The sequence below is a fragment of the Amblyraja radiata genome, chromosome 11 (genome assembly GCF_010909765.2).
Source record: "Amblyraja radiata isolate CabotCenter1 chromosome 11, sAmbRad1.1.pri, whole genome shotgun sequence".
In the NCBI taxonomy this organism is placed as follows: domain Eukaryota; kingdom Metazoa; phylum Chordata; class Chondrichthyes; order Rajiformes; family Rajidae; genus Amblyraja; species Amblyraja radiata.
Genome location: NC_045966.1, coordinates 4868473 through 4889310, shown reverse-complemented (window position 1 = coordinate 4889310; position 20838 = coordinate 4868473). Strand labels below are relative to the sequence as shown.

At 48.7% G+C, this 20838-nt stretch overlaps 1 protein-coding gene across 3 annotated transcripts in view; it reads left to right on the top strand.

Annotated features, from left to right (window-relative positions):
• sgcd (sarcoglycan delta) overlaps positions 1-20838 on the top strand; it is a 195987-nt gene that overhangs the window by 153536 nt on the left and 21613 nt on the right. For all 3 annotated transcript variants that reach the window (XM_033029213.1, XM_033029215.1, XM_033029214.1), the window contains exons 4-5: positions 7254-7341; positions 10889-11008. In XM_033029213.1, coding sequence (XP_032885104.1) covers positions 7254-7341; positions 10889-11008 — 208 coding nt within the window. The remainder of the gene's footprint in view (positions 1-7253; positions 7342-10888; positions 11009-20838) is intronic.

Below are 20838 nucleotides of genomic sequence, written 5' to 3'. Positions count from 1 at the left end.
AAGTGGCGGCGCGGCTCTGGCTGCAGCGGCTCTCCGGCAGTCCTGTTAGTTTTGTGTTTTTTTGGTTTGTTTATTTTCGTTTTGGTTAGTCTAGTTTTGTTTTTTAGTTTGTGTTTTGGGGGGGGGGGGGGTTGAAACGGGGCTTGCTGTCTCTCCCTGCGGGGGAATGCGACTTTTTTGTCGTATTCCCCTTCTCTGCCTCCGTCTGCGCTGAGGCCTAATGGCGGAGCTGGCGACCTCGAGGCTCAGGAGGCAGAGCCTGCCAGGACTCGCACTGAGCTCGCTCCCGTGAGGACGGCCCGGCTCGGGGCTGGAACAGGGCTTTCGTGAGGGGCTGTGACGGCCGGCCCGAGGAAGGAACGGTGCTCCCGTCGGAGTAGCCGAGCTCGGGGAGGTACGGCGTTCCCAGCCTGAGGGAGGAGCGGCGCCCGGTCGGGGCGGCCCAGCCTGAGGGAGAAGCGGTGCCCGGTCGGGGCGGCCCAGCCTGAGGGAGGAGCGGCGCCCGGTCGGGGCGGCCCAGCCTGAGGGAGGAGCGGCGGCCTGGCGCGAGGCTGAGACGGTGGCAGTACTCACGTGAGGGCGATCCGGCTCGGGGCTGGAACGATGCTCCGGGGGCTGGGACGGCAGTTCTGGTGGCGGTGGCCTGAGACCGGGGGTTCGGCCGTGGGCCAGCGGCTGCGTCAGCAGGTCTGGTGAGCGGCAGCTTCGACTACCCCGGGCCGCGGTGTTTGAGCCGCGAGGAACATCGCCCGGGGGGTATCGCCTCAGCGCAGAAGGAGAAGAGGAGGGAAGAGACTGCAGCCCTAAGACTTTTGCCTCCATCACAGTGAGGAGATGTTGGGTGGACTCACTGTGGTGGATGTTAATATGTGTTTATTGTTGTTTTTTATTGTATTGTATTATATGTAATGACTGCTTAAATTTCGTTCAGACTTCGGTCTGGATGACAAATAAAAGGAATTCAATTCAATATCTGGACTTTCAGAAGGCTTTCGACAAGGTCCCACATAAGAGATTAGTATACAAACTTAAAGCACACGGTGTTGGGGGTTCAGTATTGATGTGGATAGAGAACTGGCTGGCAGACAGGAAGCAAATAGTGGGAGTAAACGGGTCCTTTTCAAAATGGCAGGCAGTGACTAGTGGGGCACCGCAAGGCTCAGTGCTGGGACCCCAGCTATTTACGATATATATTAATGATCTGGATGAGAGAATTAAACACAACATCTCCAAGTTTGTGGCTGACACGAAGCTGGGGGGCAGTGTTAGCAGTGAGGAGGATGCTAGGAGGCTGTAAGGCGACTTGGATAGGTTGGGTGAGTGGGCAAATGCATGGCAGATACAGTATAATGTGGATAAATGTGGTTATCCACTTTGGTGGCAAAAACAGGAAAGTAGACTATTATCTGAATGGTGGCCGATTAGGAAAAGGGGAGATGCAACGAGACCTGGGTGTCATGGTACACCAGTCATTGAAAGTAGGAATGCAGGTGCAGCAGGCAGTGAAGAAAGCAAATGGTATGTTAGCATTCATAGCAAAAGGATTTGAGTATAAGAGCAGGGAGGTTCTACTGCAGTTGTACAGGGTCTTGGTGAGACCACACCTGGAGTATTGCATACAGTTTTGGTCTCCTAATCTGAGGAAAGACATTCTTGCCATAGAGGGAGTACAGAGAAGGTTCACCAGACTGATTCCTGGGATGGCAGAACTTTCATATGAAGAAAGACTGGATAGACTCGGTTTGTACATGCTGGAATACAGAAGATTGAGGGGGGATCTTATAGAAACTTACAAAATTCTTAAGGGGTTGGACAGGCTAGATGCAGGAAGATTATTCCCGATGTTGGGGAAGTCCAGAACTAGGGATCACAGTTTAAGGATAAGAGGGAAGTCTTTTAGGACCGAGATGAGAAAATCATTTTTTACACAGAGAGTGGTGAATCTGTGGAATTCTCTGCCACAGAAGGTAGTTGAGGCCAGTTCATTGGCTATATTTAAGAGGGAGTTAGATGTGGCCCTTGTGGCTAAAGGGATCAGGGGGTATGGAGATAAGGCAGGGATGGGATACTGAGTTGGATGATCAGCCATGATCACATTGAATGGCGGTGCAGGCTCGAAGGGTCAAATGGCCTCCTCCTGCACCTATTGTCTATTGTCTATTGAATTGCCACTATTGAGCATGTTCCAAGCACCCGCCACCTTCGGTGTAAATAAAACCCCACAACATTGTTATCTGGTGAATGTTACAACAACTTGTAGTTGTCTGTTTTCTTTTTAAAACTGTTACGCTCCGTCAGTATTGCACCACTTAATATAACATAACAAGACAATTAGTGGATGTTCTTTTTATTCATTTCCGTGAGAGTTAATGTCGTGTTTCAGTTGGCATTTAGAGCCGGTGGAGGAATTTATAGTCTGTGAATTCATCTTCAATGTGAAAAGAATCTAGCTCCTACATCAACAACATCTGGAGTGTTCAGCAGGTTCCTGAATTGATTTTAAGATTTAAAAAAATCCATCACAAAGGAGGATCTGGCACGGGGGAGGGGGGGGGGGGGGGGGGGGGGGGGGGCTGTACGGGGACAAAGTAGGACCCCAAATAGAATGTTTGTTAAAAATGATTTGTGTAAAATAGAACACTTTGTAATTTTCTCAGTGCCCTTTAGGTGGTGACTGTTTTCATACCTTGGGAATGCAAAACAAAGAATTGATATAATGTATCACAAAAATGTATCATCAGTCAATCTATTTATTTAGTTATTTATTAATTCTTGCAATGAACCATTCTACATTTCATTTGTTTAAGAAAGAACTGCAGAGGCTGGAAAAATCAAAGGTAGATAAAAATGCTGGAGAAACTCAGCGGGTGAGGCAGCATCTATGGAGCGAAGGAATAGTTGACGTTTCGGGTCGAGACCCTTTTTCAGACTAATGTGGAGGGGGGGGTGGGCGGGGGGGGGGACGGGAAGAAGAAAGGAAGAGGCGGAGACAGTGGGCTGTGGGAGAGCTGGGAAGGGGAGGGGAAGGAGGGAGAAAGCAAGGACTACCTGAAATTGGAAAAGTCAACGCTCTCCAATTTGCGGTGGGACTCACTCTGGCCATGGAGGAGGCCCAGGACAGAAAGGTTGGATTCGGAATGGGAGGGGGAGTTGAAGTGCTGAGCCACCGGGAGATCAGTTTGGTTAAAGCGAACCGAGCGGAGGTTATTGTGTGCGTTTTCAATCCTATGTTTACTAGTCTGGTGTGTCCTGATCCTGCTAATGATCATTGCTGTGCAGGCAGCTGGTTCCAGTCACTTGGACTCGTTCCTGCTCAAACCTATCAAACTGTTGTCTCCAGATAATTTTAAATTGCCTGTCCAACACTGGAATGATACCACGCTGTAACCAATCTTTACTTCACCATCTGTTCCCACCATTTCACTTATGCCTGACCAGAGAAATGCAGCGAGAAAACAGGCCCTTCAGCCCGACGAGTCCGTGCCGACCAGCGATCCCCACACACTCACACTGTCCTACACACACACACTGTGGACAATTTACACTTATACCAAAGCCAATTAACTTACAAACCTGCACGTCTTTGGAGTGTGGAAGGAAACCGAAGATCTTGGAGAAAACCCACGCGGGTCGCGGGGAGAACGTACAAACTCCGTACGGGCAGCGCTCGTGGTCGGGATCGAACCCGGGTCTCCGGCGCTGTGAGGCAGCAACTCTACCGCTGCGCCACCGTGCCGCCACCTGATGCAACAGCAAGCCCATGAGTAAAAGATGTCAACTGGCAGTCCAGCTGATATTGGCCAGAACATAAAACAAAATTTAAACAAAAGGTGTAAACACAAAGCCCCAGGATTCAGGAACAGTTTCTTCCCAGCTGTTATCAGGCAACTGAAACATTCTACCACAACTAGAGAGCTACTAGAGAGTCCTGAGCTACTATCTACCTCATTGGTGACCCTGGGCCTATCTTTGATCGGACTTTACTGGACTTTATCTTGCACTAAACGTTATTCATCTTATTCCTCCCTATTGAGGGAGTGCAGCGTAGGTTTACAAGGTTAATTCGCGGGATGGCGGGACTGTCATACGCTGAGAGAATGGAGCAACTAGGCTTGTACACTCTGGAGTTTAGAAGGATGAGAGGGCATCTCATTGAAACATATAAGATTGTTAAGGGCTTGGACACGCTAGAGGCAGGAAGCATGTTCCCGATGTTCGGGGAGTCCAGAACCAGGGGGCACACAGTTTAAGAATAAGGGGTAAGCCATTTAGAACGGAGACGCGGAAACACTTTTTCTCACAGAGATTTGTGAGTCTGTGGAATTCTCTGCCTCAGAGGGCGGTGGAGGCAGGTTCTCTGGATGCTTTCAAGAGAGAGCTAGATAGGGCTCTTAAAAATAGCGGAGTCAAGGGATATGGGGAGACGGCATGAATTGGGGATGATCAGCCATGATCATATTGAATGGCGGTGCTGGCTCGATGGGCTGAATGGCCTACTCCTGCACCTATTCTCTATTGTCTATTGTCTCCCTTTATTGACATTGTATTGTCTTTCCACTGACTGGTTAGCACACAACAAAAGCTTTTCACTACTTGGACAACAAACTAATCTAAACTAGACTGTACAAAAGGACACAAAATGCTTGAGTAGCTCAGCAGAATCTAAACAGAAAATTCCTCACCATTTGAGTATTTTATCTCAGATATCCAGCATCTGCAGTGTCTTTATAAGTATGAAGTTGCCTAATCGGAGGAGCAGCACCTCATATTTCGCTTGGGTAGTTGACGCCCCAGTGGTATGAACATTGACTTCTCCAATCTCAGGTAGTCCCTGCTTTCTCCCTCCCCTTCCCAGCTCTCCCACAGCCCACTGTCTCCTCCTCTTCCTTTCTTCTTTCACCCCCCATCCCCCCACCCCCACATCAGTCTGAAGAAAGGTCTCGACCCGAAACGTCACCCATTCCTTCGCTCCATAGATGCTGCCTCACCCGCTGAGTTTCTTCAGCATTTTTGTCTACTTTCGATTTTTCCAGCATCTGCAGTTCCTTCTTCCAAAAATTGTCTAACATGTATCTTTGCACAAAGTGAACGGGATTGATGTTAGCACGATCTGAAGCCTAATCCCAAATTGTGCCTTTAAAGAGTTTCTATGGAGATGGTAGACACAAAATGCTGGAGTAACTCAGCGGGACAGGCAGCAACTCTGGAGAGAAGGAATGGGCGACGTTTCGGGTTGAGACCCTTCTTCAGGCTGATGTCAGAGGAGGGGATGGGACTAAGATAGAATGTAGTCGGAGACAGTAAAGGGCCTGTCCCACTGTACGGGATAATTCAAGAGTTCTCCCGAGTTTCCCCTGATTCTAACTCGGAGATTTACGGTAATGGCCGTTCGCAGGTACTCGGGGCTCTTGTGGACATTTTTCAACTTGTTGAAATATCTTCACGAGCTTACCGCGTTTCCCGAGTACCTGCCGTTAGCGTTACGAGCCGCTAAGAGACGTCCCGAGCTCCGGCGTACCCGCTACGTACATTCTACGTACTTACCACGAGTTTTATTTATTTTTTAACTCAGGAGAGCTCTTGGGTAAACTCGTATAGTGGTGCAGGTCCTTAAGACTGGTGGAAGAACTGGAAAGGGGGAGGGGATGGAGAGAGAGGGAAAGCAAGTGCTACCTGAAGTTAGAGAAGTCAATGTTCATACCGCTGGAGTGTCTCAAACATAAATTGTCAATGAATGTACAAATTCATTAAGTCATCCAACTCAATTTTCTCTATTTTTGGAGATCAACTGGTTGCTAATGACGAGCTGACTATCATTTAATTGGTGAATTATTATCAAATGCTCCAAGAACTTTTTTCACAGAATTCCTGAGGGCAGTTTTGAAACTGTGCGCTTCACGGGAAAGGTTAAGCTTTAAAATAATGTTTTAATATTCACAAGAACTCATTGATGATATTCCACAATAATCCTACATGAACCATTTCTATCTTCTGTCTGAAGTCCAGCCACTGGGCCGGCGAGGTGGCGCAGCGGTAGAGTTGCTGCCTCACGGCGCCAGAGACCCGGGTTCGATCCTGACTACGGGTGCTGTTTGCACGGAGTTTGTACGTTCTCCCTGTGACCACGTGGATTTTCTACAGGTGCTCTGGTTTCCTCCCACATCCCAAAGACGTGCAGGTTTGTAGGTTAATTGGCTTGATATAATTGTATAAATGTTAAAACTGATTGTCCCTAGTGTGTGTCGGGCAGTGTTGCAGAAACTACCTAAGCCCACCATTGATCATAGCTCTATAATGTCCCACTTTCTCATCCGCTCTCTACCACTAGGGGGCAATTTACAGAGGGGCCGATTAACCTACAAACCCGCACGGCTTTGGAATGTGGGAGCAAACCAGAGCACCTGTAGAAAACCCACGTGGTCACAGGAAGAACGCGCAAACTCCACACAGACAGCACCCGAGGTCAGGATCGAACCCGGGTCCGAGGCGCGATGAAGCAGCAGCACTACCCGCTTCCTTGTGTCCGCAGCCAAACGAGTGCTGTTTGTTGTTCATTAAGCACGATTGCAGGACACCTTTTATACCAGAACAATGAAGCATGGCCTCTGATTTTAAATGGCATCAAACACATGGCTCTTCCATCGTCTACCTCAGTGTTAACAGAAGGGTCTGTCAACTGTTGATCACCAACATCTACCCTGTGAAACAGATGTGGAACAAGAGGCATAAATGTGTTGTTCTCATTTAGTGGAATGAACAAGCATGGCGAGCACTCTAGGTTATTTATCACTCAAAAACAACAGTATTGATACTGGAATCCATTTTAAGATCACGGTTGCCACCTACAGTGCCCTCCATAATGTTTGGGACAAAGACCCATCATTTATTTATTAGTCTCTGTACTCCACAATTTGAGATTTGTAATAGAAAAAAATCCCATAGATGATCCAAACTTTCTCTGGTTGCTTTCATGAGAGAGCTAGATAGGGCTCTTAAAGATAGCGGAGTCAGGGAATACGGGGAGAAGGCAGGAATGGGGTACTGATTGGGGATGATCAGCCATGATCACATTGAATGGTGGTGCTGGCTCGAAGGGCCGAATGGCCTCCTCCTGCACCTATTGTCTATTGTCTATAGAATCTGCAGTTCCATGTGTCTACAACACCCATGAATATTGCTGTCATAATAGATCATGCTGCTTTGAAACATGGAGGGATGTACCTAATTATATGTTTTCTGATTTTATTTTGTAGGATAGTTCCCTTTACCTGCAGTCATCTCAGAATGTTACAGTAAGCATCCGCAATAGTGAAGATCAGATTGTTACCCAATTAAACACAGGTAAGCTGTAACAAACTCTTACCAGGAATGAGTGGGTTAACATATGATGAGCGTTTGTCGGCACTGGGCCTGTACTCGCTGGGGATCAGAAGAATGAGGGGGGGACCTCATTGAAACGTACAGAATAGTGAAAGGCTTGGATAGAGTGGATGTGGAGAGGATGTTTCCACTAGTGGGAGAGTCTAGGACTAGAGGTCACAGCCTCAGAATTAAAGGACCGTTCTTTTAGGAAGGAGATGAGGAGGGATTTATTTCGTCAGAGGGTGGAATTCTTTGCCACAGAAGGCTGTGGAGGCCAAGTCAGTGGATATTTTTTAAGGCAGAGATAGATAGATTCTTGATTAGTACGGGAGTCAAGTGTTATGGGGAGAAGGCAGGTGAATGGGGTGAGGTGGGAGAGATAGATCAGCCATGATTGAATGGCGGAGTAGACTTGATGGGCCGAGTGGCCTAATTCTGCTTCTATCTCTTATGACCTTATGAACCTTGAGCCTCCCTCTGGTAAGATGGTGCTGGAGTGTAGCCAATAAGCCAACATCTGCACCAATATCTGTCCATGTTCTCCAGAGATGCTGCTTGACCCGTTTCACACAAAGCGTGTGGCCCCTGGTCCAGAATCAGGGGCCACAGTTTAAGAATAAAGGGTAAGCCATTTTGAACGGAGACGAGGAAACACTTTTTCACACACAGAGTTGCGAGTCTGTGGAATTCTCTGCCTCAGAGGGCGGTGGAGGCCGGTTCTCTGGATACTTTCAAGAGAGTTAGATAGAGCTCTTAAAGATAGCGGAGTCGGGGATATGGGGAGAAGGCAGGAACGGGGTACTGATTGGGGGTGATCAGCCATGATCACATTGAATGGTGGTGCTGGCTCGAAGGGCCGAACGGCCTACTCCTGCACCTATTGTCTATTGTCTATTATGTGTGGAACAAGCTGCCAGAGGAGGTAGTGGAGACTGGAACTATTGCAACATTTAAGAAACAGTTAGACAGGTACATGTATAGGACATGTCTGGAGGAATATGGGCCAAATGCAGGCAGGTGGGACTAGAGTAGCTGGGACATGTTGGCCAGTATGGGCAAGTTGGGCCGAAGGGCCTGTTTCCGTGCTGTATGTCAGCTCTTTGTCTATCAATACCAATACCATCTATTCTACCAGGCACAGTTTATTTTGGAGATACAGCACGGAAACAGGCCCTTCGGCCCACCATGTTCATGCCGACCGTACAATCATGGCTGATCTATCTTTCCCTCTCAACCCCATTCTCCTGCCTTCTCCCCATAGTCCCTGACACCCGTACTAATCAAGAGTCTATCAATCTTCACCTTAAAAATATCCAATGACTTGGTCTCCACAGCCTTCTGTGGCAATGAATTCCACAGATTCACCACCCTCTGACGATATTTAATTCTGAGGCTTTGATGTCTGATCGCAGCCTCTCCCACCAGTGGAAACATCCTCCACACATCCACTGTCCAGGCCTCTGTGATTTATCAGCTTTCAAGGTGTTGAACGTTTGAGAATATGGAACACATGCATCATGTTTGGTACAGAGATTGTGGGCCGAAGGGCCTATTCCTGTGCTGTACTGTTCTATGTTCATGTGCTCTATGGTGGCGCAGCGGTAGAGTTGCTGCCTTACAGCGAATCCAGCGCCGGAGACCCGGGTTCCATCCCGACTACGGGCGCTGTCTGTACGGAGTTTGTACGTTCTCCCCGTGACCCGTGTGGGTTTTCTCCGAGATCTTCGGTTTTCTCCCACACTCCAAAGACGTACAGGTTTGTAGGTTATTTGGCTTGGTAAATGTAAATAAATGGTCCCTAGTGTGTGTAGGAAAGTGTTAAGGGCCTGTCCCACTAAGGCAACTTTTTAGGCGAGTGCAGGAGACTCTGCGCTCGCCTCATGCTCACCACATGTTCGCTGGTGGTCTCCGGTGAGTCTTCTTCATGGCCACAAGGAGTTTCCGCATTCTGGGAACTAGTCGCGGCCTCAGTATGGTTGCCGCAAATTTTTCCATTGGTCGCCAAGGAGCAAATCGATAATCTTGTAGTCGTAGGTGCAGTTGTAGTGGGGTCGCCATGTAGTTATGGGTAGTCGAGGTAGTCGTAGGTAGTTTTAGTTAATCACCTTTGCTGACCGGTCATTTCCATTGGCTCATTGAGGGGAAAAAACGTAAGCACGAGTTTTCAGAACCAAGGATACCCGACTGGTAATGTTAAATGTCTGCCGAACTTCACAGTTGTGTATCTCTGGCTTATTAAAAGATGCCTGGCTTCTTAAAAGTGTCTCCCCCTCTTCCCCCCTTCTCCCCCCCTTCTCACCCCCCCTTCTCACCCCCCCTTCTCTCACCCCCCCTTCTCCCCCCCCCCCTTCTCCGCCCCCCATTCTCCCCCCCCCCCCCTTCTCTTCCCCCTTCTCTCCCCCCTTCTCACCCCCCCTTCTCCCCCCCTTCTCTCCCCTCCTTCTCTCCCCCCTTCTCATCCCCCCCTTCTCCCCCCCTTCTCTCCCCCCTTCTCTCCCCCTCCTTCTCACCCCCCTTCTCACCCCCTTCCACCCCAACCCATTCTTCCCGCCCCCCTTTCTCTCCCCCCCTTCTCTCCCCCCATCCTCACCCACCTTTCGCTCTCCCCACCTCCTCTCCCCTTCTCTTGCACCTCTCGCTCAACTCCCCCTTTTTTGTTCTCTCCCCCCTCCTCTCCCCCCTTCCCCCTCTTCTCTCCTCCCCCCCCTTCCCCCTTCCTCCCCTCCCCTTCTCTCCCCCCCCTGTTCTCCCCCCCCCCCTCTCCCGCCCCCACATCTCCCCCCCACCCCATTCTCCCCCCACCGGATCGCTGGCCGGTGCGGACTGGGTGGGTCTAAGGGCCTGTTTCTGCGCTGTGAAGGGCCTGTCCCACTTGGCGATATTTTTCGGCGACTGCCGGCATCGTTATAAGGGTCGCCAAAAGATTTTGAACATTTCAAAATCAAAGCAGTGACAAAAAAAACGATGCGACACTTGAAAAAACGCCGCGCGTCAACACGTCATCACGCCGCGTATTTTTCGGTGACCTGATACGTCGGTCAATGATGCCGGCAGTCACAGAAAAAATCGCCAAATGGGACAGGCCCTTATCTCGAAACCAAATCTCTGGCCTTTATCCAACCAACTGATTATCAACCCCCCCCCCCCCCCCTCACCTGTATCTCCCTATGAAAGAAGGGTTTCGGCCCGAAACGTTGCCTATTTCCTTCGCTCCATAGATGCTGCTGCACCCGCTGAGTTTCCCCAGCAATTTTGTGTACCTTCTCCCTATTACCAGCCAGGCCTTGTCCTGCCCCTCCTCTCTTCCAGCTTTCTTTTCCCATCCACAATCAGTCTGAGGGATGGTCCCATCCTGAAACGTTCTCCTGAGATGTCGCCTGACCCACTGAGTTACTCCAGCTGTTTGTGTCTTTTGTTTTAATAAAAGAGACACTGTAAATGTGCAAAATGGTCAGCCGCTTGTGATTCTTCCCCACAGCGCTCCTCGGTTTCCAGACCCTCACGGTAGTTTTGTGTTTCTCCGCAGGGAGTGAAGCTGTGGAAGCTCGGGGGCGGAGGTTCGAGGTCAACTCCAATACCGGAAAGTTGTTATTTTCTGCGGAGGAGAGTGAAGTGGTGGTGGGAGCTGATCGCTTACGAGTCTTAGGTATTGGAATTTTAATTACACACGGTGTCAAATCTGTCCTTTCTTAACCTCTGCTCATGTTCAAGGACACAAACCAGAAGGGTGGCCCGGCGGTAGAATCGCTGCCCCACAGTGCCGGAGACCCCGGTTTGATCCCGACTATGGGTGCTGTCTGTACGGAGTTTGCATGTTCTCCTTGTGACTGCGTGGGTTTTCTCCGGGTGCTCCGGTTTCATCCCACACTCCACAGAAGTACAGGTTTGTATGTTAATTTGTAGAAATTGTCCCGACTATGTGGGAGAGTGTTAGTTTACGTGGTAATCGCTGGTCAGCACGGACTCAGTGGGCTGAAGGGCCAGTTTACATAGAAACATAGAAACATAGAAATTAGGTGCAGGAGTAGGCCATTCGGCCCTTCGAGCCTGCACCGCCATTCAATATGATCATGGCTGATCATCCAACTCAGTATCCTGTACCTGCCTTCTCTCCATACCCCCTGATCCCCTTAGCCACAAGGGCCACATCTAACTCCCTCTTAAATATAGCCAATGAACTGACGCTCTGTATCCCCACAGTCTAAATTCTATGCAGGGGTCAGCAACCTTGTTCTGCATCGGGGCCAGGACCCATGTCTGTGAGCGTTTGGCGGGCCACATCTATCGCCATAGCGTGACACTTGCTGTTGTTTTTTGCATTAGTTTCCACGTGTTTTTCAATTAGTTTTCTGCAGTTCCCAGGTCCCTCATGTGCCCAGGGACTGGCTGTAGCGCCCAGATCGCCTGCGTGCCCCGGGACTGGCTGCAGTTCCCTGGTCGCGAAAACTAATTGGGGAAAAAAAACCGCCTGCGGGCCGGATGATTTTGGGTTACGGGTCGGATTCGGCCCCTGGGCCGTAGGTTGTTGACCCCTGGTCTAAAGTAAGTCCTTTGATGGGAAAACTTTCTGAACAAAATAACATGGATTGTGAATTGTTTCAGCGAACAGTCAGGGAGAGGTGATCGCGTAAATATGAACTCCGCCATGAAAATACGTGATTCTTTGAAAATCAATAACATTCAGATGGAAATTCTACCTTGTGTGTGTTGTTCATGTTGAATATTATTGACTTGCATGGGTGTGTAAAATAATTAGTTTAGCTTAGTTCAATTTAGTGATTCAGCGTGAAAACAGGCCCTTCGGCCCATCGCATCCGAGCCGACCAGCGATCCCCGTACACTAGCACCATCTTACACACACTGGGGATAATTTTACATTCATGCCTAAGCCAATTAACCTACAAACCTGCACGTCTTTCGAGTGTGGGAGGAAACCGGAGATCTCGGAGAAAACCCACGGGGAGAACGTACGAACTCCGTACAGACAGCACCCGTAGTCGGGATCGAACCCGGGTCTCTGGTGCTGTGCGGCAGCGACTCTACCGCTGCGCCACCGTTGTCGATGAGGATCTCAAATTCTGCGGACAGAAGACTAGCCTTTAAGTGGTAACTCTTCTCTATTTTCCAACACAACCAAAAAGCGATATTTCTGATGTGAAGAATTTAACAGACTCTCCGAAGGACTAATTAATTCTGCTAAATGTCAAATCATGTCAAAATAGAACTGGCATGTGCCAATTGGCCCTAAGTGCTTACGTTACCACGGCTTAACGGTGAAAGACAATTAAATTGGAAAAAAATTATAATTGTGTCCCAAGTCTTATAACACCCAGAGATTATCATCTCCCAAGTGTGGTCATTAGTGGTTCACTTATGAAAACAAAACATTTCTGCAACCTATCATCGATTAGTTCATTGTTCCCAGCAGATTACAAAATAACTTGAGAGGTTTTTGTCTGAGCTGTTTTTTCAGGCCAAACTTACTGCTACAAATATTTTAATAATGGATTGCAGTTACAACACAAAGCCTAATGTCCAAACCACAGACACTTAAACTGATATCTTCCTTTGTACATCACGTCAGTTTAGTTTAGAGATACTGCGCGGAAACAGGCCCTTCGGACCACAGAATCCGCGCCGACCAGCGATTCTTCCCCCCCCCCCCCCCCCCCCCCGCACTATCCTGCAGATTAGGGACAATTTACAATTAACCGACAAACCTGCACGTCTTTGGAGTGTGGGAGGAAACCGGAGCACCCGGAGAAAACCCACGAGCAGGAAGATTGTTCCCGATGTTGGGGAAGTCCAGAACAAGGGGTCACAGTTTAAGGATAAGGGGGAAGTCATTTAGGACCGAGATGAGGAAAACATTTTTCACACAGAGTGTGGTGAATCTGTGGAATTCTCTGCCACAGAAGATAGTTGAGGCCACAGTTCATTGGCTATATTTAAGAGGGAGTTAGATGTGGCCCTTGTGGCTAAAGGGATCAGGGGGTATGGAGAGAAGGCAGGTACAGGATACTGAGTTGGATGATCAGCCATGATCACATTGAATGGCGGTGCAGGCTCGACGGGCCGAATGGCCTACTCCTGCACCTAATTTCTATGTTCTATGTTTCTATGTCTACTGAGAACAGACGAATAATGCAGCATATCAGGTCTGTGAACACAAAACATATAGATAATATATATATATAGATAATATATAATCCCATCTGCGCGAGTCCCACCTGCCTGTGTTTGGCCCATAGAAATATAGTATCATTGAAAATAGGTGCAGAAGTAGGCCATTCGGCCCTTCGAGCCAGCACCGCCGTTCAATATGATCATGGCTGATCATCCAAAATCAGTACCCCGTTCCTGCTTTTTCCCCCCATATCCCTTAATTACTTTAGCCCGAAGAGCTAAATATAACCCCCTCTTGAAAACATCCAGTGAATTGGCCTCCACCGCCTTCTGTGGCAGAGAATTCCACAGATTCACAACTCTCTGGGTGAAAAAGTGTTTCCTCATCTTGGTCTTAAATGGCCCACCCCTGTGGCCTCTGGCTCTGGACTCCCCCAACATCGGGGAACATGTCTTCTAACTCTAAACTCAGTCAACATTTGCAAGAACAATAAGCTAAACATTGCACAGAAAATAGACACAAAAAGCTGGAGTATCTCAGCGGGTCAGACAACATCTCTGGAGAAAAGGAATGGGTGACGTTTCGGGTTGAGACCCTTCTTCAGACTCCTGATTTCTGAGGAAGGGTCTCGACCCCGAAACGTCACCTATTCCTTTTCTCCAGAGATGTTGTCTGACCCGCTGAGTTGCTCCAGCTTTTTGTGTCCATCTCCGGTGTAAACCAGCATCTGCAGTTCCTTCGTACACTAAACGTTGCACAAGGCATCCCTGGAGAAACCTCCACATTGAGAGTGAAGCTGAGCAGGGGGCTGTCCAGCAGAGCTGAGAACTATGGAAGGAATGAAGAGAGGAATAACATATGGACGAATCACGTATGGAACTGCAGATGCTGGAATCTTGAGCAACACTCAAAGTGCCGGAGGAACTCGGCAATCCCGCACTGGTTATCCCTGGAGCTGTTGCGTTACTATAGCATGGTGCATGGACTGGCCTGCAGCCTGATGCAAGGACAGGGAGCAGTTGATGCATCGCGGATGCTGCTCCCCATCTCTGTCATGGTCCTGTTGCCGCAGGAAACCTCCACAAGACATTGCAGCGCATTGTGGATGCAGCCCAGACCATCACACAAAACCAACCTCCCATCCATTGACTCCATTTATACCTCACACTGCCTCGGCAAGGCCAGCAGCATCATCAGAGACAAGTCACACCCTCTTCTCCCCTCTCCCATCGGGCAAAAGGTACAGAAGTGTAAAAGGGCACACCTCCAGATTCAGGGGCAGTTTCTTCCCAGCTGTTATCAGGCAACTGAATCATCCCACCACAACCAGAGAGCGGTCCTGAACTACTATCCACCTTGATCGGACTTTGCTGCCTTTATCTTGCACTAAACATTATCCCCTTATCATGTATCTGTACACTGTGAATGCCTCGATTGTAATCATGTATTGTCTTTCCGCTGACTGGTTAGCACGCAACAAAAAGCTCGGTATACGTGACAATAAACTAAACAGAAGTATTGGTAGCGGATGTTGTAGAGAGCCCCCCGCTGGGAACCGAGAGCCACACGTGATCGACATCTCCGAGAACCAAGGGAGCTAGCAGGCTCTTAAAGATAGTGGAGTCAGGGGATATGTGGAGAAGGCAGGAACGGGGTACTGATTGGGGATGATCAGCCATGATCGCATTGAATGGCGGTGCTGGCTCGAAGGGCCGAATGGCCTCCTCCTGCACCTATTGTCTATTGTCTATTGGCTGACTGATGGAAGGCAGAAAAAAAAGAGTAAGGGATTTTTGTGTGAGAATGTGCGTGCCAAACATGGTTCCCTTGTTTCGTTCCAACTAGCAGTTACTTCTCAGATGTAAAAGGCTTTCATTTGTGAGCCAACGTGATATTATACTATTAAATTATCCATCCAAAACTCCGTTATCTCAATGGGAGAATTGAAGGTCTTTTCTATGACATGTTTCACCATCGGACTGAGATAAAATATCACTATAAAAGTAATCACTGCCACACTTGGTTTCATTCCTTACATCCCTGGTCTCCCGCAGAGGTTGTCGGTCCTTGGGGGGTGATTTTAATCTGAGCTGTCTGGGTGGATGGACAAAATATGTATGTCGGAACCTATGGGGTCCGAACTGGGATGGCTGAAACCGGAGCTGGAATCTCCAGTGGCCCAGCACTTCAACTCCCCCCTCCCATTCCCAACCTGACCTTTCTGTTCTGGGCCTCCTCCATTGTCAGAGTGAGGCCCAGCGTAAATTGAAGGAACAGCACCTCATCTTTCAATTGTTTAAGAAAGTGTTTGGGAAAGAACTGCGGATGCTGGAAAAATTGAAGGTAGACAAAAGAGCTGGAGAAACTCAGTGAGCGAGGCAGCATCTATGGAGCGAAGGAATAGGTGACGGTTTCATCACCTATTTCCTTCGCTCCATAGATGCTGCCTCCAGTTTCTCCAGCATTTTTGTCGACCTTCGATTTTTCCAGCATCTGCAGTTCTTTCACAAACTCTCCACATTCACATCACTCCCGAATAACATTGATAACTTTATGAGTTCATAAGTGATAGGAGCAGAATTAGGCCATTCAGCCCATCAAGTCTACTCCGCCATTCAATCATGGCTGATCTATCTCTCTCTCTCCTAACCCCATTCTCCTGCCTTCTCCCCATAACCTTTTGACACCCACACTAATGAAAAATTAATAAAAAAAGATTTTAAAAGAAATAATCTGTCAATCTCTGCTTTAAAAAAAACATGACATGCCTCCGCAGCATTCTGTGGCAATGAATTCCACATATTCACCACCCTCTGAATCAAGAAATTCCTCCTCATCTTCCTAAAGGAATGTCCTTTAATTCTGAGGCTGTGACCTCTGGTCCTAGACTCTCCCACTAGTGGAAACATCCTCTCCACAGCCACTCTATCCTGGCCTCTCACTATTCTGTACGTTTCAATGGGGGACCCGCTCATCCTTCTAAACTCCAACAAAGTCAGGCCCAGTGCCCTCAAACGCTCATCATCTGTTAACCCACTCATTCCTGGGATCATTCTTGTAAACCTCCTCTGGACCCGCTCCAAAGCCGGCACATCCTTCCTCAGATACGGTGACCAATATTCCTCACCACCCTCTGACTAAAGAAATTCCTCCTCACATCTCCTTCCTAAAAGAACGCCCTTTAATTCTGAGGCGAGGAACTCTAGTCCTAGACTCTCCCGCTAGTGGAAAGGTCCTCCCCACAGCCACACTATCCAAGCCTTTCATTATTGCAGTAGAATATCTCTCTGTAACTCAGTAGGTGCTTAAGTAATAGGTTACATTGTCTGTGTCATTTCTGATGCTTCATTAACTCAGCATTCATTACGTTGCTTTCCTGTGGTGACCTCTTAATTGTAGAGGAAGCGTGATTGTCTTTGGGGTGAGGCAGATTGCTGTCTCAATCAGAAGGTTATGGATTAATTCCAAGCAGAGAAACTGGAACAGAAGCCTTGGCAGAAACTCCAGCAGAAAGGCACTGCTACAATGTCAGAGTCCCTCTACTGCAGATGAAACACTCATCTGTGTAAGAAAGAACCGCAGATGGCTAACCATGACCACCTGAGATGCTGCCTGACCCACTGAGTTACTCCAGTACTTTGTGTTTTACACAAGATTCCAACATCTGCAGTTCCTTGTGTCCCATCTTCTCTGTGCTTGGCCCAGATCCCTCTAATCATTTACGTGTGGGCTTGTGGGTTAATTGGCTTCTGAAAATTGTTCCTAGTGTGTAGGGTATGAAATTGGGATAACAATAGACAATAGACAATAGGTGCAGGAGTAGGCCATTCGGCCCTTCGAGCCAGCACCGCCATTCAATGTGATCATGGCTGATCATCCCCAATCAGTACCCCGTTCCTGTCTTCTCCCCATATCCCCTGACTCTGCTATTTTTAAGAGCCCTATCTAGCTCTCTCTTGAAAGCATCCAGAGAACCGGCCTCCACCGCCCTCTGAGGCAGAGAATTCCACAGACTCACCACTCTCTGTGAGAAAAAGTGTTTCCTTGTCTCCGTTCTAAATGGCTTACCCCTTATTCGTAAACTGTGGCCCCCGGTTCTGGACTCCCCCAACATTGGGAACATGTTTCCAGCCTCTAGCGTGTCCAAACCCTTAACAATCTTATATGTTTCAATGAGATAGAACATAGAACTAGTGTACGGGTGATCGCTGGTCAGTGTGGACTCGGTGGGCCGAAGGGCCTGTTTTCACGCTGTATCTTTTTTTTTGTTTTTAGTATGTCTTAAAGTGTGTTTTAGAGTGGGGGGGGGGGGGGTGGTAGGGGGGAATAGGGGGGGAAGGGGAATCTGTTTTTCGGTCGCTTGCCTCGACGGAATGTCACTTTTCTTCATGTCATATTTCCGCCCTCCCTCGCGGCCTAACAGCATGGATTGGTGCGGCTTCTCCCGGAGTCGGGCCCGGAGCTTCAGCAGCGGGTGCAGCGCGGAATTTCCATCGCGGAGAGGGGCGATCACTTGCCGGGGATCGCCAGAGGAAGAAGTGCTCCGATCATTGGCCCGCGGACTATAACATCCTGAAGCCGCGGTCTGTGGAGCTTCTAGCCGCGGGATCCCTCGTCGGGGATCGCCGGAGATGAGCTCCGACCGCCGGCCTGCGGCCTATAACATCGTGAAGCCCCGGTCTCCGGTAGGAAGCGGCCGATTCGGGACCTCCAAGCCGCGGAGTCTCTGTCCGTCCCGACGTCGGAGGTTCGATCATCCCGACGAGAGGGCCTGTACATCGGACCGTCCTTAGCGGCGTCTGCGGAGGGTTCATGGCCCCGACCACGGATGAACAAAGGAGGAGGACTGACAAAATTATTGTCCTCCACCACAGTGAAGAATGCTGATTCCCCTGTGGTGGATGTTCATGTTATATCCTATTGTGTATTGTACTCGTTTTGATTGTGTGGCTGCATGGTAAATCTAATTCCACTGGACCTTAACTGGTGCATGTGGCAATACATGTGAACTTGAACTTGAACTTAAACTATCTCTAAACTTGTCACCAGTATGACTACGATAAGACAGGTTTGTAAGCCTCTGCTACCTTCATCATAACGTTGAGTTGAAATATTCAGCTAGAAAGCAGAGACAGTGTGGATATTGGAGAGCGTCTAAGAAAGAACTCCAGATGCTGGTTTAAATGGAAGGTAGACACAAAATGCTGGAGTAACTCAGCGGGACAGGCAGCATCGCTGGAGAGAAGGAATGGGTGACGTTTCGGGTCGAGACCCTTCTTCAGAATATTATTCGGTGTTCTCTCTCAAGGTGATATATATATGTTTGCAGAACTACTTTAAAGGTGACCAGAGGAATCGCTCCCACTAACTGACCCAGTATTTGTCCCTTCACTCAATGTCACTGAAAACATCATCAAGGACAAATTAGTTGCCGACCTTCCTGTAGCAAAGATTGCCCTGCTAAACATGACACAGAGTGCTGGAGTAATTCAGCAGGTCAGGCAGCACCTCTGGGGAACACGACTCAGTGACATCTTCGGTCGTGACTCTTCTTCAGAATGATTGCATTGCAAAAAGTACTTCAGAACTTTCCGAGATTAGTTTATAGACACTAGACAATAGGTGCAGGAGTAGGCCATTCGGCCCTTCGAGCCAGCACCGCCATTCAATGTGATCACGGCTGATCATAATAATAATAATAATCATCCCCAATCAGTACCCCGTTCCTGCCTTCTCCCCTGACTCCGCTATTTTTAAGAGCCCTATCTAGCTCTCTCTTGAAAGCATTCAGAGAACCGGCCTCCACCGCCCTCTGAGGCAGAGAATTCCACGGACACACCACTCTCTGTAAGAAAAAGTGCTTCCTCGTCTCCGTTCTAAATGGCTTACCCCTTATTCTTAAACTGTGGCCCCTGGTTCTGGGCTCCCCCCAACATCGGGAACATGTTTCCTGCCTCTAGTGTGTCCAAGCCCTTAACAATCTTATATGTTTCAAGATAGTTTCGAGATACGGTGGAAACAGGCCCTTCGGCCCATCGTGTCGGCGCCAACCAGCGTTCACCCGTTTACACGAGGTCTGTATTCGTAATTTCTCATCTACTCCCCACACTCCAGAGGCTATTTACAGAGAGCTAATTAAAGTACAACCCCCCCCCCCCCCCACGGCTTTGGGATGTGGCAAGAAACCAGAGCACCTGGAGGAAACCCACACGGTCACGGGGAGAACACGATTGTAATCACGCATTGTTTTTCCGCTGACTGGTTAGCAAGCGACAAAAATATTTTCACTGCACCTCAGTACATGTGACAATAAACTAAACTGAGACTGTGCAAACTCCACACAGACAGCACCCAAGGTCAGGATCAAACCCGAGCCTCTGGTACGGTGAGGCAGCAGCTCAACCAGCTGCACTTCTAGAATATTCTGAAACCCCTGTCCCACGGTACGAGTTCATTCCAAGAGCTCTCCCGAGTTTGCCCTGATACGAACTCGGAGATTTACGGTAATGGCCGCTCGCCGGTACTCGGGGCTCTCGTGGACATTTTTAAACATGTTGAAAAATCTTCACGAGTCTTCCGCTGCTTACCTGCCATTAACGAGTCTTCCTGAGTACCTGCCGTTAGCGTTACGAGCCGCTAAGAGACGTCCCCGAGCTCCGACGTACCCGCTGCGTTCATTCTCCGTGCTTACCATGAGTTTGATTTTTTTAAAACTCGGGAGAGCTCTTGGAATGAACTCGTACCGTGGGACAGGGCTTTAAAGGACCTGGAAGTAAAAGCAGTCACCCAAAATACAACCCATCTATTATTTGTTTGGACATAAAAAGTAAAAACATGTAGAATTAGGTAAATCTGATTTTAATTGATGTTGAAACTAAGGACAGTTAACACATTTGTCCCACTGTTTATAAAACATAGAGCTGTCCAGCACTGACCAAATAATGGTGCTCCGGTTTCCTCCCACACTCAAAGACGTCCAGGTTTGCAGGTTAATTGGCTTCGGTATAAAGATTGTAAATTGTCCCTGGTGTGTGTAGGATAGTGCTAGTGTACGGGGTGATCGCTGGTCGGGACGGACTCGGTGGACCGATGGGCCTGTTTCCGCGCTCAATCTCTATTTTGGTTTAGAGATACAGCGTGGAAATATGCCCTCCGGGTCTGGGCCGATCCACGATCCCTGCACATTAACACTATCCTACACACACTAGTGACAATTTTTACATTCACCAAGCAAATTAAGCTACAAACCTGTACGTCTTTGGAGTGCGGGAGGAAACCGAAGATCTCGGAGAAAACCAACGCAGGTCACGGGGAGAACGTGCAAACTCCGTACAGACAGCGCCCGTAGT